General features: G+C 41.7%; 1 protein-coding gene across 3 annotated transcripts in view; it reads right to left on the bottom strand.

Moving 5' to 3' along the window:
• Nucleotides 1–8,637: 8,637 nt before the first annotated feature.
• Nucleotides 8,638–15,043, bottom strand: part of THUMPD2 (THUMP domain containing 2) — a 49,434-nt gene continuing 43,028 nt past the window's right edge. For all 3 annotated transcript variants that reach the window (XM_032177055.2, XM_032177056.2, XM_058428479.1), the window contains one exon: nt 8,638–14,580. In XM_032177055.2, coding sequence (XP_032032946.1) covers nt 14,256–14,580 — 325 coding nt within the window. In that variant the 3' untranslated portion in view covers nt 8,638–14,255. The remainder of the gene's footprint in view (nt 14,581–15,043) is intronic.

Here is a 15,043-nt window from a genome sequence, read left to right as displayed (position 1 = left end):
TCAGTTTAAGTGTGAACTTGATCAATTAGTGGTGGCTGGGAAGATTTCAGTCCAGGCACAAGGGGGAAAGATGTAGTGTTTGTGAATGAATGGGAAAGGCAGATGTCACATACTGGCCATGGCCAACCCCAGTTTAAATCACACCAGGTAGACTATTGGTCTTCTTCAGGTAAGCATTTCCCTTTTTTGGAGCTCACTAAGAAATTCTGAGAATAAACTCCCACATTTTAGGGCTGATGTTCCTAATGAACAGACCACTGTCCCAGTGAAGTGCTTATCCTGGTTGGCCCAGAGTCTGACCAGGCCACTGCCTTGAGTGTGGGTGTGAGGATGGATGAACTGTACCCTCAAGTTCATCAGGAAGTGTTCTAAATCAGGACCTTAGAGGTAAATTCCCTCAATATCTGGCTAACTATGAAGTGGCATCCTCTGGGGGTTCTGGAAAGGGCATGGAAACCTTGGTATAGCAAGGGTGCACGGAAGCTCCGCTGGATCCTACACAGAGGGCCTGGGCTCCCTTGACTTGCTCCCAGAATGCAATCACAGCTCAGGGCATTTCATTCTTTAATCATAAAACACCTTGTATTTCCATCCTCATAGCTTTGCCTGTTAGGTTGATTGTGATGAACACGTAAATACTTGCTTTAGAAACTTGGCCACACCTGAACTGAACTTCACTCAGCCGTGGCTTCAGTGGGCTTCAAATTCATTCCCCACAGGTAAAACACATTGCACTTATCATATTGGTTAAATCTGTTAATCACAAGAGTTTAAAAGGAACCTAAAGACCCAAATACATTGTGAAGTTTTCTCATTTCTCCTCTAAGCCCTGATTTGCCATTTGTTAGTTCTGGACTCTGTTGGTTGCTCAAAAAATAAATAGACACCTAAGTAAATAAATCACTTAATTAATTCTAAGAGGATGGCAGTGGAGCCATATTATTGTCAACTTTTAGGTCTCCTTCATTCTTATAAATATTAAACATAAATAAGAAGTGGCAGAGAAAGCTCAGATTCTCAAAAGCTTCTCCAGTGCTGTTTCTTGGCATTGATGAGACTGAGTCCCTGAGTGAGGGACTGCCTCAGTATCTCCTCAGTGACTGTGTCAGGCTGTGTCCTTTATATACCTTATCTTGTTACTATTTGCCCCTACTTTATGGGTAGAGAAGCCAAGGCTCACAGAGGTTAAGTAACCTTCCCTAAGATACTAGCCAAGTTTTGGTTTCCAGCTTCCTCACTCCAAAGTCCTTCCACCTTCCTGCACAGCATCCATGTCAACTACCCAAGACCCAGCAGCATTTCCATAGTGCATTTCTAACCCTATCGGAGCCTGCTGTCAACATGTTATACATCTAGATAGGTTCACATTCCCCTGCATTTTCCAAGGGTCCCTTTGGAAGTTACTGCTCTATAGTTTTTAATCAAGCTTCTGTATTTCTAAGCCAGAGCACACACTGCACTTTGTAATTCTGTAAAGAATGCCAGACCTATTTTTGTAAGCACAGAACCTCTCCTTACATGACTGACCTTCAAGAGACCCTGTAGTTTGCAGTAGCCTAAAGGTATGACAGCAATTTTAATTACCTTCTTGGCACTTCCCCCACAGAACATTATGAGAAATTCCCGTGTTACTAGGTCTGCTCAAAGATTTCTATTTAAGTGGGTATGTCCTCCTTACTTTGTCCTGTGACAGCATCCCTGACGGCATTTTTTAAATTATTAGATGAAAGTAATTATTTCAAAAAAAAAAAAAAAAAAAAAAACAGGCTATCTAGCCTTACAGTTAGAGGTAGGATGGCAACTCAGACTCATGAATTTCCGTCCTTTCTCCCTGACTGTCTTGATGTGTGGCCCTGCAAGTCAATCATCTCTCTGAATCTCTCTGGAGACATCCATGAACTAATGTGATTTCCAAGAATGCTGGTAATAACCACACATTTAAGAAGCCTGAAAATCACTTTGAACACCTCTACAAACTTTTATTTCCTTTATCCAAGTTGAATGTGAACTAATTTAAAAAACATATTAAGTTACACTAACAATAAAATAAAACCATCTGATGTTGAGTCAAAACAAGGAAACCTTCCAAGTTTTTTATTATATCTCAAGGAAAGTACAGTACTTCCTTTTGTATTTTCCCTTTGAGAGATTGGTCGCTGTGTAGTGACTTAGAAAACACCCCATAATCAAACCAAAACAAACCCCAAGACAGCCTTGGAGGCATATAGAAACTATGATGGTTATCTCTCTTTGACAGCAGAGGAACAGAGACTGGGAGCATTAACCCAAGATCTCTCAGCCAGTCTCTGGCAGAAGGTTCACCTCCCCAGCAAAAAAGCGAGGTAGATTTTGAGGTCAGCATGTCCAAGTATCTATATTCCTGCAAACACGTCGAGCAGCCTCTACTTTACAGGCCTCTGTGGTGATGATGGTAAATCGCTATCATGCCAACATGTTTCTCAAATAAACTGGACTTGGGAATTGAAACTAAACCAACTATGAAAGGTAATCTGGGGCAGATGACGCATGTGATTAATGCAGTATTGACTCAAGGGATGAACCAGTTCTTAAACAAAGAATTCTCCAAATAAAGTAACAGTTTAAAGAGTGTTCACAGGAGTAGGGGAAGGGTTTTCAAGAGAAGTGAAATGAAGATGAGGAAAGACCGAGGGTGAGCTACAGGGACAGCTGTGTAGAGCCATGCGGGGTGGGACAGGTGAGTGGCCCTCTTCTCAGAACCCTATCCCAAACACCCCCACAAAACCAGTTCCTTTGAGGAGCCAGATGAGTAAGAATACATGAATTAAGAGGAAATCCAGTACAATTTCATTATTCTTTAAAGCAATTAGCCTGTGGGTCTGTGATACGCCTACATAATCAAGAAAGGTGTCAGAAAATGTCAAGCTTTTACCTAGTAACAATTGAGGAGGTGGTTCTGTGTTGCACGATTCCATACATTCCAATATCATAAAGGAAGAAAAAATCTTCCTTCAGGGAAAGACAATTTGTTCTTGTTTCCTTTGTGACGCTGGAATGCATGGATTTGGTCAATGCGGGGGAAACTTGGTTCAGCATTCTCAACCTTTCTGGCTCTGTTCACTTGGTTGGCAGATGACCATGAAAAGTAACTTGTCTGGGATGTCAGTGGGTGTGGAGGAAATGCCAGTAAATGTGTGCTGAAGGAATGAGGGAATAAATGAATGACGCATCACCAAGACGGTGATCCCTGGTCTATGAAGCCGACTTGCTGCCTCACAGCCTCTATTTCTCAAGGTTACTTTTCTTTTGTTGTTCTCAGGCTTAACTTACGATTATAGACTCAAACTCTTTGTGTCTCTTTAGGAGCAGGTCCACAGTGGCAAAATGGTTCTGGGGCCTCAGCAAAAATAGGGACATCTCAATACTGTGGAACAAAGACACATGTGGTCAGATGAATGACCAGTTGTGTTCACTTGCTCATTCACGTGTTCTTTCATTTGTCACATCTCTATAGAGCACCTAGTATGTGCCAGAGACTGATTTAAATGCAGGGAATACATAGTGAATAAATCAAAGCTGCTGCCTTCAAGAAGCTGCCATTGTAAGGTGACAAAGGAAAAAAGAAAAAAACTTCCCTTCAGGGAAAGATAATTTGTTTTTTCCTTTGTGTCTGTCTCAGAGAGACAGGCAGTAATAAAACACTGCTTGTGCAGTAGGTGGTGGTGATATGTGCTATGAACGAAAAATGAGGTGGCTAGGAGAACACAGTGCTAAAGGTGAGGGAATGGCCAGTTTAGGGAAGCCAGCGTTGGCCTCTCTGATCAGAAAACATTTGCACAGAGAGCCTGAGCAATGCAGGTGTCTTGAGGAATGTCCGGGAAGAGTAGATAGCAGGTACAGAGGCCTGGGATGGGAATAAGCTTTGCATGTGGCAGGGTCAGCAAAAGGCAGAATGAAAGCGAGAGTGTTGAGATGAGGTAAGAGGGAAACCAGGCTATCCAGCACCCTTTGAACACCTTTCCAATAAAACCCAAGACTTTGGGTTTCATTCTGAGTAAAATGGAAAGTCATTGGAGGATTTCAAACATAAGAGTGATATAATCTGACTTACAGAAAAACAGGCAAAAAACCTTTGGCCCAGTGAACGAATTGTCCTTGGTTTCCATGTTAATACCCAGAGGCCAGTACTGGGCGTTTAGGTCTCTCTGGAAAAATATATTGTTAATGTGCCCACTCTTCCAAGGTGAAGTCAATCTCACATAGTGTAGGACACCAAGGGCAAGAGTCACAAAAAGGCAGCTAGCAGGGTGACCCAAAAATGTTAGAAATAATGTGTAAGGGTTGGGAGTGGGTAAGGAAGGGCCCTGGAGTAATCATTTGTTTCATCTTGAGCAGGCAGTTACTCACTGAAGAAACTTAATGAAAACTGACAATATTAAACGATTGTGGCATTCAGATGGCAAAATTACACTTCAAATCTCTTGACTCTCTTGAACATAATAAATTCATGGAATTTAACTAAGATAAAAAGCTGAGCTCTTCATGCACATTTTGAGTTGTTTCTTTAAATTTCCAACAATCCGTAACTTTTCTCTCAAATGTTTTCCTGGACTCAGCTCATTTTTCTCTCTGCCGAGGTTTTCCAGAGAGTGGTTTCATCCCTCCATTTCCAAAGGTCAAGGATATTCCTCTATCTCATAAGCCCGGACTTCTGGCTGGTATCCTCTCGCCCCTGCTCACATCCCTTTCAGAGAGCTGACATAGCAGCCATTCAGGCAGGGCCAGTTTACCAAGGAGCATTCCCAGAACCTGACATGTAGCAAGTACTCACTAACTGCCTGGTAGCTAAGTAAATAAAGAAGCAAATGAATAAATGAATAAATAAAAGATTTGAAAAGGCTACCAACACTATGGCAAAATCTGAGCATGCACTAAAAAAACTCACCTGGATTTCTTAATTAGCAAGATTTCTCTAAGACTTTGCATCTCACCTAATTTTAGTCCAAGGGCTTTCTTGCATAGCTCTCTGAACAGACACATTTACTTAATATCTAAGTGAGCATTTCTTCTCAAACCTCAGTTTATTTTGAATCCCTGAGACTTAGCTTTTTTATTTTTAAATTATACTTTAAGTTCTAGGGTACATGTGCACAATGTGCAGGTTTGTTACATAGGTATACATGTGCCACGTTGGTTTGCTGCACCCATCAACTCATCATTTACATTAGGTAATTCTCTTAATGCTATGCCTCCCCCAAACCCCCACTCCTCGACAGGCCCTGGTGTGTGATGTTCCCTGCCCTGTGTCCAGGTGATCTAACTGTTCATTTCCCACCTCTGAGTGAGAACATGAGGTGTTTGGTTTTCTGTCCTTGTGACAGTTTGCTGAGAATGATGGTTTCCAGCTTCATCCATGTCCCTGCAAAGGACATGAGCTCATCCTTTTTTTTATGGCTGCATAGTATTCCATGGTGTATATGTGCCACATTTTCTTAATCCAGTCTATCATTGACGGACATTTGGGTTGGTTCCAAGTCTTTGCTATTGTGAATAGTGCCACAATAAACATATGTGTGCACGTGTCTTTATAGTAGCATGATTTATAATCCTTTGGGTATATACTCAGTAATGGGATTGCTGGGTCAAATGGTAATTCTAGTTCTAGATCCTCAAGGAATCGCCACACTGTCTTCCACAATGGTTGAACCAATTTACACTCCCACCAACAGTGTAAAATCATTCCTGTTTCTCCACATCCTCTCCAGAATCTGTTGTTTCCTGACTTTTTAATGATTGCCATTCTAACTGGCGTGAGATGGCATCTCATTGTGATTTTGATTTGCATTTCTCTGAGACTTAGCTTTCTAGGTTACATAGGAAGTTGGTGTCTCCCTGGACAGCTGTCTGCCTCTTGAATGGTTTCCGAGTGTCCCTTTGATTCACTGTTCTCAAATCTACAGGCATTTATTCTCTCTTACCAGGAGTTAGTTCAATTTAGTTCAAATAATATTAATTGTTCTTATCTGGGCCACACCCTGTACCCTATTCTGGAGGAGGAAAAAATGCTATAAAATAGTACTCCATTTATCTGACATCCTCAAATTTTCATAAATTTTCAAAAAGCTTTATAGTTGTATGCATTTAATATTAAAGATATTTTAGCAGAAACTAAAATCATGATTTAATTCTGCAAAGTACACCGAGATCATTAGTACTGCTACCTCTTATGATCTACATCACTGTCACTCACTTAAAGTCAAGAAATGAATTTTTTTTTAACCCATCGTTTGTTGCATTTTGGTCACAGAGTCCACCCCTACACGTTTTTTCTTTTCTCCTAAAGATGTATGTAAGGCTTAGGCAGATGATGACAAAGACCGTATTATTCAAAATCTTTGGGAGGCCAAAACATTAAAAATGATTTTGGAGAGGGGTGCCAAATACTGATAAAATAGACAACTAGAAAATATGGTAAAAGAAAAAATGCAAAACATGTGGAGGGACTCCACTGAGAATGAGATGTGCAGAGCCTGCAGGGCAGGAGAGAGCTTCAGCAACCTTGGTGTGTGGCACAGCGCCCCCAGCTGCAATCAACAAAATAACTCTAGGTTGTTCAGCAGAAAAGGAATTCATTAAAAAAAAACTAGAAAGCTCAATAGGGCCAGAAAATTAATCTAGGGGCCTACACAACCAGGAACACCATCCAAACCATACAACAAGATGGTAGTTTCAAAGATCCACTGCCACCCCTGCCAGGGATCCACACCATAGCTTGCACCATGGATATTGAACCCTGAATGCTGTCCTCTACCCCAGCTAGCCCCGAGGCCAGATGCTTATGCTGCCTCTCCCCTAGAAAGTAGATTCCATGGTGCCTGGTTCCTCCGTATAGCTCACATCTGAATCCAATTATCGTATGTCAGTGTCTGGCCCCCATTCTACCTATAATATAGGTTGGAAAAGCTGGTGTTCTGGTTTCTGCCTTGGAGAGGTGGGACTCAAACATTGGAAAATATGATAATTTACCACTTTGATGCACCCTTTGGATACCCAACATCAGTATCTGTTCTTAATTTGATACTTAAACTTCCTCCAAACAACCAATATTCGCATGTAAAATACGCAATTATACTTGACACAAAAACCTGCTCATCCTCTCGCCTTCTGACAAGGGTAACACATCCACGCCAAGAACATGATTTCTGGGTGGCTTCCATTCCTCCTCTAGTTCCATCTGACATTCTGTAAGTTAGGGTTTAAACTGTGCGATAGAAGTCTTAAATTGGGAGGGAGTTGAAAGTCATCCTACTCTTGACCAATGGGAGACAGGAGCTGGTGGATATTCTCCTCTTTTGCTCCTTAAGCAGACAATTCTGGGTTGCATCCTACACAGCTCTTCAGAGGGGCCCTACAGGATCAGATTCCAGCTTCCCACAGTGGTGATCAGCTCAACAGTGCATCCTTGGATTACCTTTTTCCCTATTTCTCTTTTACTCCTTCAAGTCCCCAGCTCCCAAAATAAATTATCTCCAAAAAAGCCTTCGCCTCATCTCGGGTCTTGGTAAGAACCTAGGTTAACACTGGGTTCTAGACATACTTCTCTCCGATTACTAGGAACGAACACTCCAGCCCACATAGTTCAACCTGTTTGTGTGTTTCTGTCCAGTGTAATCAAGAACCCAAAATAATTGGGTGGCAGTCTTACCTCTTAATTCAATGGCTTCTTGTTGTGTTTGCTGACAGAAGAAATCCTCTCTTGGTAACGATTTTGAAAGGAGGAGGGTTTCCACGAATGACCCTGAGTGCTCAGGGTGGATTAAATGGACAATGAGCAGCTGGGAATTTGGGGGCACCTCTTTTCTCAGAAAAAGGGGCTGACTACATTCAAGCTCAGATTCCCATACAACTGGTGGTTTTCCCCTTGCCTCTCCTTGGCAGGGAGAATGTAACATATCATGTGTCCCCAAGATCACTAGGTCCTTCAAGTTTCCCATGTGCAGGGCAGCTGGCTTTCTAGACAATTCCTGTAAAGAGCTGACAGACCAAATCCAGACTGCCTGGCACCAAGAAGCTTATGCATTCCTCTAGTGAAAGCTCCTTTTTCATGGTTGCCCTGTAAGAAAGGAGACCCACAGGCTGGTGGCAGTAGTGCTGGTGGTGGTGGTGTGGTCGTTTGTTCTAATGTAACTGATCTTTCCATGAGATGGAGAGACTAGTGGATGGTATGGAATATGTCTTGACTTTTTATGCAATAGGAGACAGCACTGAAGGTTCCCACCTGGAACAAGAGGCATTGAGACCTGTAAGCCAGGGAGCCCAGACACTCTAGTGATAAGATGCAAACATTTTAATAGGGTAATTAGGAGTGATATAGTAACAGGTACCACTCTCACTTCCAGCTCTTGGGCTCTTTATTCTGACTACGGGAGAAATAGCACCATCTATTGGCTGTTGGTTCATAGCACACAGAGTATCCTCTATGGAGGCATCTCATCTTCTCAAGGAGTTATCCTCCTGCTGGCACAATAACTGCGTGTTCAGTAAGCCATTCCGTCATGCCATAAGGCCTTGTGCTTCAGGTTATGGAATACATGGTGAGACAAGAAATCCCATGAGCCTCAGTCTCTTGTCTCACTGTCATCCCTGTAAAATAAGCTCTTTAGTGAGAAGCACTGTTACATGGAAATGAATGATAGTGAACAAGGCAATTTGTTAACTTCATGGAAGGTGTTGTTGGCATAAAGAATCCAAATACAGAGTAAATAGTTATTCCAGTGAGGACAATTATTGCCCTCTTGACAAGGGGAGGGTCTTCAGTATAATTTCCTCCTGTTTGTAGTTGTTTTAGTCCATTTAGTGTTGCTATATAATAGAATACTTGAGACTGGGTAGTTGATAAAGAAAAGTTTTTTATTGAGCCCATGATTCTGCAGGCTGAGAAGTTCAAAAGCATAGTGCCACATCTGGTCAGTTTCTGGTGAGGGCCATGTGCTGGCTCAAAATATGGCAGAGAAGCAGAAAAGTGAGTGGGTAGGTACAAAGAGAGCAAGAGAATGTCTAGGAAGCAAAACTTGCTTTTACAACAGCCAGTTTCTGGTAACTAATCTAGTCCTGGGAGAGTGAGAATGAACTAGCTCCCTCAAGAGGGCATTGATCCATTCATGAGGGAATCTACGACATGACCCAAATACCTCTACTAGGTCCAACCTCCCCAAACCATCATGTTGGGATCAAATTTCAATGTGAGCTTCGAGGAGGACAAACTCGAACCACAGCAGTAGTCTTATATTAAGTCTCAGGATTGGTCACTGCTGCTGGAAATTAACCAGCAGTGGCAGTAGCCACATCTTGGCAAGAAGTCCTTGTTGGGCCAGTGCATTGTTTCTGTCTGTCTCTGCAACCATTGTCTATGGGGCCACTGAGTAAGCACCAGGATGGCTGGGGAAAGGGTAGGGCACTAGGCAGGCAATCTTCCAACTACACATATTTAGAACCTCCTACACAGTATGGCCTCTTGAGACCATTCCAATAGGACACAAATATTCACCTATATTGGGGTCTAGTATAAGATGTCCATCCACATTCCTCTTCCCAAGACCTTATTTCATGTTCCTGACCATCCATCTAAACTGACACTCATGAGGATGACATGGTGAGGATCTGCCTCTCAGGCCATCTCTCCTTCCAGGAAAAGTGTATAATGTGGACCACTCCAAGTTCTGCTCCCTGGGAGGATCTCCTTTCCCCACTGTCTTTTACCCTGAGTGGGGCTGCAATTAAATTCCCACAGGTGCCAGCAAAACTTGCAGTCATCTGTAAGCCATATTTGACTTTTTTTCTCCTTGGTGAACTGCTCACTGGAGATTCCTCATGAGACCACGGCTATGAGGGAGGGGTGAGTGTGGCAGGAAGCACATTGAGAGGAAAAAGCACTGACTGCCCCTGCAGCTCATGAGTGCTGTCAGCCATGTGGAACTCAATGCTGATATATACCACTCCCATCTGATGAGGATGTGCTGCTGGGTTGGGTCCATGTGACTTTTGGCTTGGTGTGTCATTACTTCAAGATGGGCAGCTTAGGTCACATGGTCACGTAGTGTCCCATGGTCAAGCCCTCAGAAGTAAGCCCCAATAGCAAGTCAAGAGTTATTTCCAAAAGGAGAATAATTACTTGCATAAGAGAACTTGGCTTTGCTCTAAAAGCTAAGAGGCTGCAGCTGTGCTTCCTCTACTGGGATTTGCTACAGGCTCCACACAGCCTCCATGTCTGCCCCAGTTGCTCTGGGCACCATCAGGTCTCCTGGGTCTCTAAGGGCATTAGGGAGCTGCTTACAGTAGGGCTGGTCCAACTGGAGAGCCATCTCTTGCCCAGGCCTCAATTAATAGTAAATGAGTCAGAGCAGAAAATCCAAAGCTCATGTAGGCTGCCTTCAGATGCCAGAGAGTTCCATCAACATCTGTGCCTTTCTTAGTGTTGGCACTAACATCTGCAGCTCCTACAAATATATGGTATTGCCTTTGTCTATTTTGGTAAGAAGGGGAACCTAAGGAGTGTGACATCAGCCCTTCCAAAAATCTATACCCTTACTCCATGGATCAGAAAGCCATTATGGGTATTCTGCAACTGCTGAGGGTAGCTATTCCAGCTATAGACTCAGACACTGGGTAAGTTACTGGACGGTTTTTCACTGAGAAAGTTGAAGTAGTTGAAAGAGAACTTCCACAGTCTACCACCACCACATCCGCCCACCTTCCAGCAGCTGCTCCCACGTATAATCTGTTCTCTTACAACACGTGTTTCTGTAATGGGCATTAAATCGAATATTGCTAAGTAAGGAGATGACGTCACTCTCCTGTGGAAACCGGGTTGGTTCATAACGTGATTTTTTTTCTCTTTAGCATATTAATGTTTTGTGTCACCAGATAGGAGCAGCTGAATGCGAAGGATGCCAATGGAATGAGTTGAACGAACAAGGTGCGGAATAAGGCTCTTTATATGACGTCCAACATCACAGGCTTTTTCTGGTTCATCTTGGCCGCAGGTTCTGCCTTGGCCAGGCAGACAGTGCCTGTTGTGTAACTCAGCATCTCCTTACCCTTCTTTATGCCTAGTCTATCAAGGTGACATTGCCCTTTTCTTGGAAAGGTGAAGTCCTTATTTACTTACATATTTGTTAGGAATATAATGTCTTGACTGTGCCAATATTAAGATTGGTGTTTCTGTTAGTGTTCAGGTTGCAAAATTGGATGTTTGCAATGGTTTGCCCCAACCAGAATTTACGTTTTTTTTTTCATAAATTGTTATTTTTAGTGCATAAATTTGAGAATGAAAAAATTTTTAGGAGCATATTTATCATACTATAGCTGAAATGTCTGTATGCTGTCTTCCTACCCGTAATCGTGAACAAATTATCATGTTCCTGTCTAAAGCTAATTCCTCCAATTGTGGACTGCATTTTATCCCCTTATTCAAGGCCATCACTCTAGCACTTACCTCTTTTTTCCTATTTCATCATCTTTTCATCTTTCCTGGAATTCTCTTTAACATAAAAAAAAGCTGCTACTTCTCCCAACAAATCTTTCTCTTGCTTCCACATTCCTTACCAATCTACTACTCCTATTTCTTTGCTCACCTGTTCTGCAAAACTAGTTGTAAGAACTGTCTATGCTCACTATCTCCAGCTCTTCTCCTGTTTTCTGTTAAGCTCACTGCAGTCTGGTTTTGCCCCCCTTCTATTCCACGAAAAGCCCCATGGTCAAGGTCATGAATGACTCCCTCACTGCTAAAGCCAATGGCCAATTTTCAGTTATCTTACTTGGCAGTTAGCAGCATTTATAAGATTAAATACTCCTCCTCTATACCCTTTATTCATGTCTTCCAGGCAACCACACTAGGTTTTCTTTCTATTTCACTGGTTGTTCCATCTCAGTTTTCTTTGGAGATTCCTCTTCTCCTGCCAACCTCTCAGTATGGGAGGAATTCAGGGCTCAGCCCTGGTCTTTTTCTCCTATTCCCAATCCTTTGGTGATCCCATCCAGTTTCATGCCACCTAAATACTAAAAATTCCCATAATGTATCTCTAGAGCAGACCTTTTTCTTAAACTGCAGACTCACATATTCAATTGCCTAATCAACATCTCCACTTTGTTTAATGCATATTTCAAAATTAGCAAGTCTAAAACTGTCTAGCAAGCAAGTCTAAACAAGATCTGCTAGTTTAGACTGTCTAGACTAGTCTAAATTAGACTGTCTAGACTAGCAAGTCCAAAACAGAACTTCTGATATTTCTCACCAAACCTGCACCCTCTGCAGCCTTTCCTCTCTTAGTTGATGAAACTCTACTGTTCCAAGTTCTTGGCTAAAAGTCTTCAGTCATTCTTGTCTCCTCTCCATTTATCATACCTCACATCTAACACATCAGCAGATCCTTCCGGCTCTACTTTCAAAATACATCCAGAATCCATGTGCCTCCTACCAACACGACTGTTACCATACTGGGGCAAGCTACCATTTTCTTTTGCCTGAATCATTGCAAAAAACTCCCAACTGATCTCTTTACTTTCACCCTTCTCTTCCTACAATCAATTTGCAATATAGCAGCTACAGTATCCTGTAAACATGTTAGGTGACATCACCTATTCAAAACTCTTTCAGTAGTTTTGAGTAAAAGCTAAAGCCCTTAAAATAGTCTTCAAGGCCCCATCTCATCTAATATACCACCTCTACCTGCCACCCATTACCTTGTTAACCTAATCTCTCATCCTCTATCTGCTGTATCCACTGGATGCCAGGAGTTATCTCTCTTCTCCTTCAAGTTGTGGTAATCAAAAATGTCTGCAGACGTTGCCATATGTCTTCTGAGGACCAAAAATTGCCCCTGGCTGAGACCCCTGCTTTAACCCAAGCAATAAGGACTACAGGAATCTTGCTTTTTCTCTGAGTTGTCAAGTTCTACCAAAAGCAGATAGCCCGCCTCATAGTGCTCGTATTCCTCAGGTTTTTGGTGTTTCCCAGAGCATCAGGTAAGCACAGGCATTATGAACTGTTTCACCATCACATGCCATACACTTTCTATAACACTAGCTGTATTCTCACTGCCTTTAACCCAAGCAGGCCAGATAACGAATAACGAATTCACATTATTGGGGGCCTCTTGCTTGAAATCCCTCAGAGTATCAATCTCCATTATCAGAGTCCCAGCTGTTAACGACACAACCACATTTACTTAGTTTTAGTAAAAATGAAATGTATTCAAGATTAGCAGGTGGCTCTTAGAATTTCCTAGGAAGGCCAGAGAGAGAAGCTTAGCGGTGGCTACATAGCCAAGAGCAGCACTGAAACCTCAGGAGAGGAATGTTCTGGTGAAGACCGCTTTGTGTTGCCACGGGGCACAAATACCATAGCTTGCACATGGGTGCACCTGATACCAGCAGTCCAGGTTTCCACACCCTGGCTGGAAAACAGATTTTATGACTTCTGCTTTGGAGAGGTGATTCACAGGGTGGAAAATTTCCCAAACATAGGAAAGTTGTTCAAATACCACTAAAGCTGCCAATAAGTTGAACAATTGTATCAGACTACTGAAAAAAATTAAACCACAGCATATATTCTCAACTTACTGTTTCTTTTTCTCAGGTAGTGAACATAAGAAACAAACTGACTTTCTATAAATAAGGGCGAGGTGACAATGTAAGAATGCTTTTAGAAAAAAAGCAAATTTCATTTTCCATCATGTTTTGAAGGATACTGGCTTAATTCAGTTATTATTCTCACTGTTGGTTTACATAATAAACATATAAAATGTATTGCAAATACAAATTATTTTCATTCCAATGGAGAAGAAAATTACAGGCTCAAAAATCAAGTTTAATATCAAAAGAAGTTACCTATAAAGGTTTTTACATTTCTGAAAATCTGATAGTTAAAATATCCCGTCTGGTGTTGATTGTGATACACTTAGGTGAACCCCTGAAAACTTTTATTTTGAAATTGAAGTTTTTGCTCAGAAACTGGGCAGAACTTTTCACATTCTGACAGAAGATAAAACTTAAGTCTAAAAAATATTCGGTAATTTTTTTGTCAAAAACATTAAGCACTTTAGAATATAAAGCAGAAACTCTTACCAAGCACGTGTACCCATCAGACACACCTCCTGTCTTTGGGGGAATTTGGTTACTTGGAGCTCTGTGGGTGCTATATGAATCCTAGAGACAGCAAACTTCTGCTGTACAGCTAACTTACAGGGGCCTGAACCCGGCTGATGGCAGCAAGCCTGCTACAGTCCAGAAGAGTGCGACTTCTTATATTGACATATGAACGCATCTGTCTTTCCAAGGCTAACTTTGTAGCATTCCACTGGTACCAAGGAGCCAAATGGTGACATTCTGTCTAAGAACTTGTGGTTACTGGCTTCGAATGAAGTTGACACTGTCTTGAATGCACCAGTTTTTTCTTCAGGATTCAAGCACTTTTTAATTCCAGGTTCATCTGTGTGACTGTCCTTGGAATTGAAAGGGACACTGCTCTCTTTACAATCTGTAAGGCGCCTGTGGTGATCTTCACTAAGCAACAATACAATGGTTCCGCCAACATGAAGTACTCTGTGACAAAAAAAAAAAATGGTAATTGCTATTTTTCTCCTTTCTAGACAACAAACAATCCCACTTCATTTAAAATAGTTCATGTTTTTAATTTGAAATTTAATTTTATCCATTTAAATACAAGGATTTTTGATAATTAGGTAGTATCTTCTATAATGTATATTCATTATAGTAATTATGAAATCCCTAGTACAAATCTGCTTTAATTATCTATTTTTACTCCACTTAAAAGGCAAGCCTCAAAGTAATTTGTAGTCACAGTCTAATAAATGATTGTATAAAGGAAAAGGCGAATGACAGAATCCAAAAGGCTGCATGTATTAAAAGCAGTAGCCTGACAGAAGAAAGTTAACAGGAAGGACACGAACAAAGAAATGGTGAAGGAAAAATCAGAAAAAGAAGGGCAGATCTTGAAATGTCAGCTTTTTGAGGAGAATGCATGTACTCAATTATCAAAGTCTAT

The sequence above is a fragment of the Hylobates moloch genome, unplaced genomic scaffold (genome assembly GCF_009828535.3).
Source record: "Hylobates moloch isolate HMO894 unplaced genomic scaffold, HMol_V3 SCAFFOLD_15, whole genome shotgun sequence".
In the NCBI taxonomy this organism is placed as follows: Eukaryota; Metazoa; Chordata; class Mammalia; order Primates; family Hylobatidae; genus Hylobates; species Hylobates moloch.
This window is presented reverse-complemented; position numbering and strand designations above follow the sequence as displayed.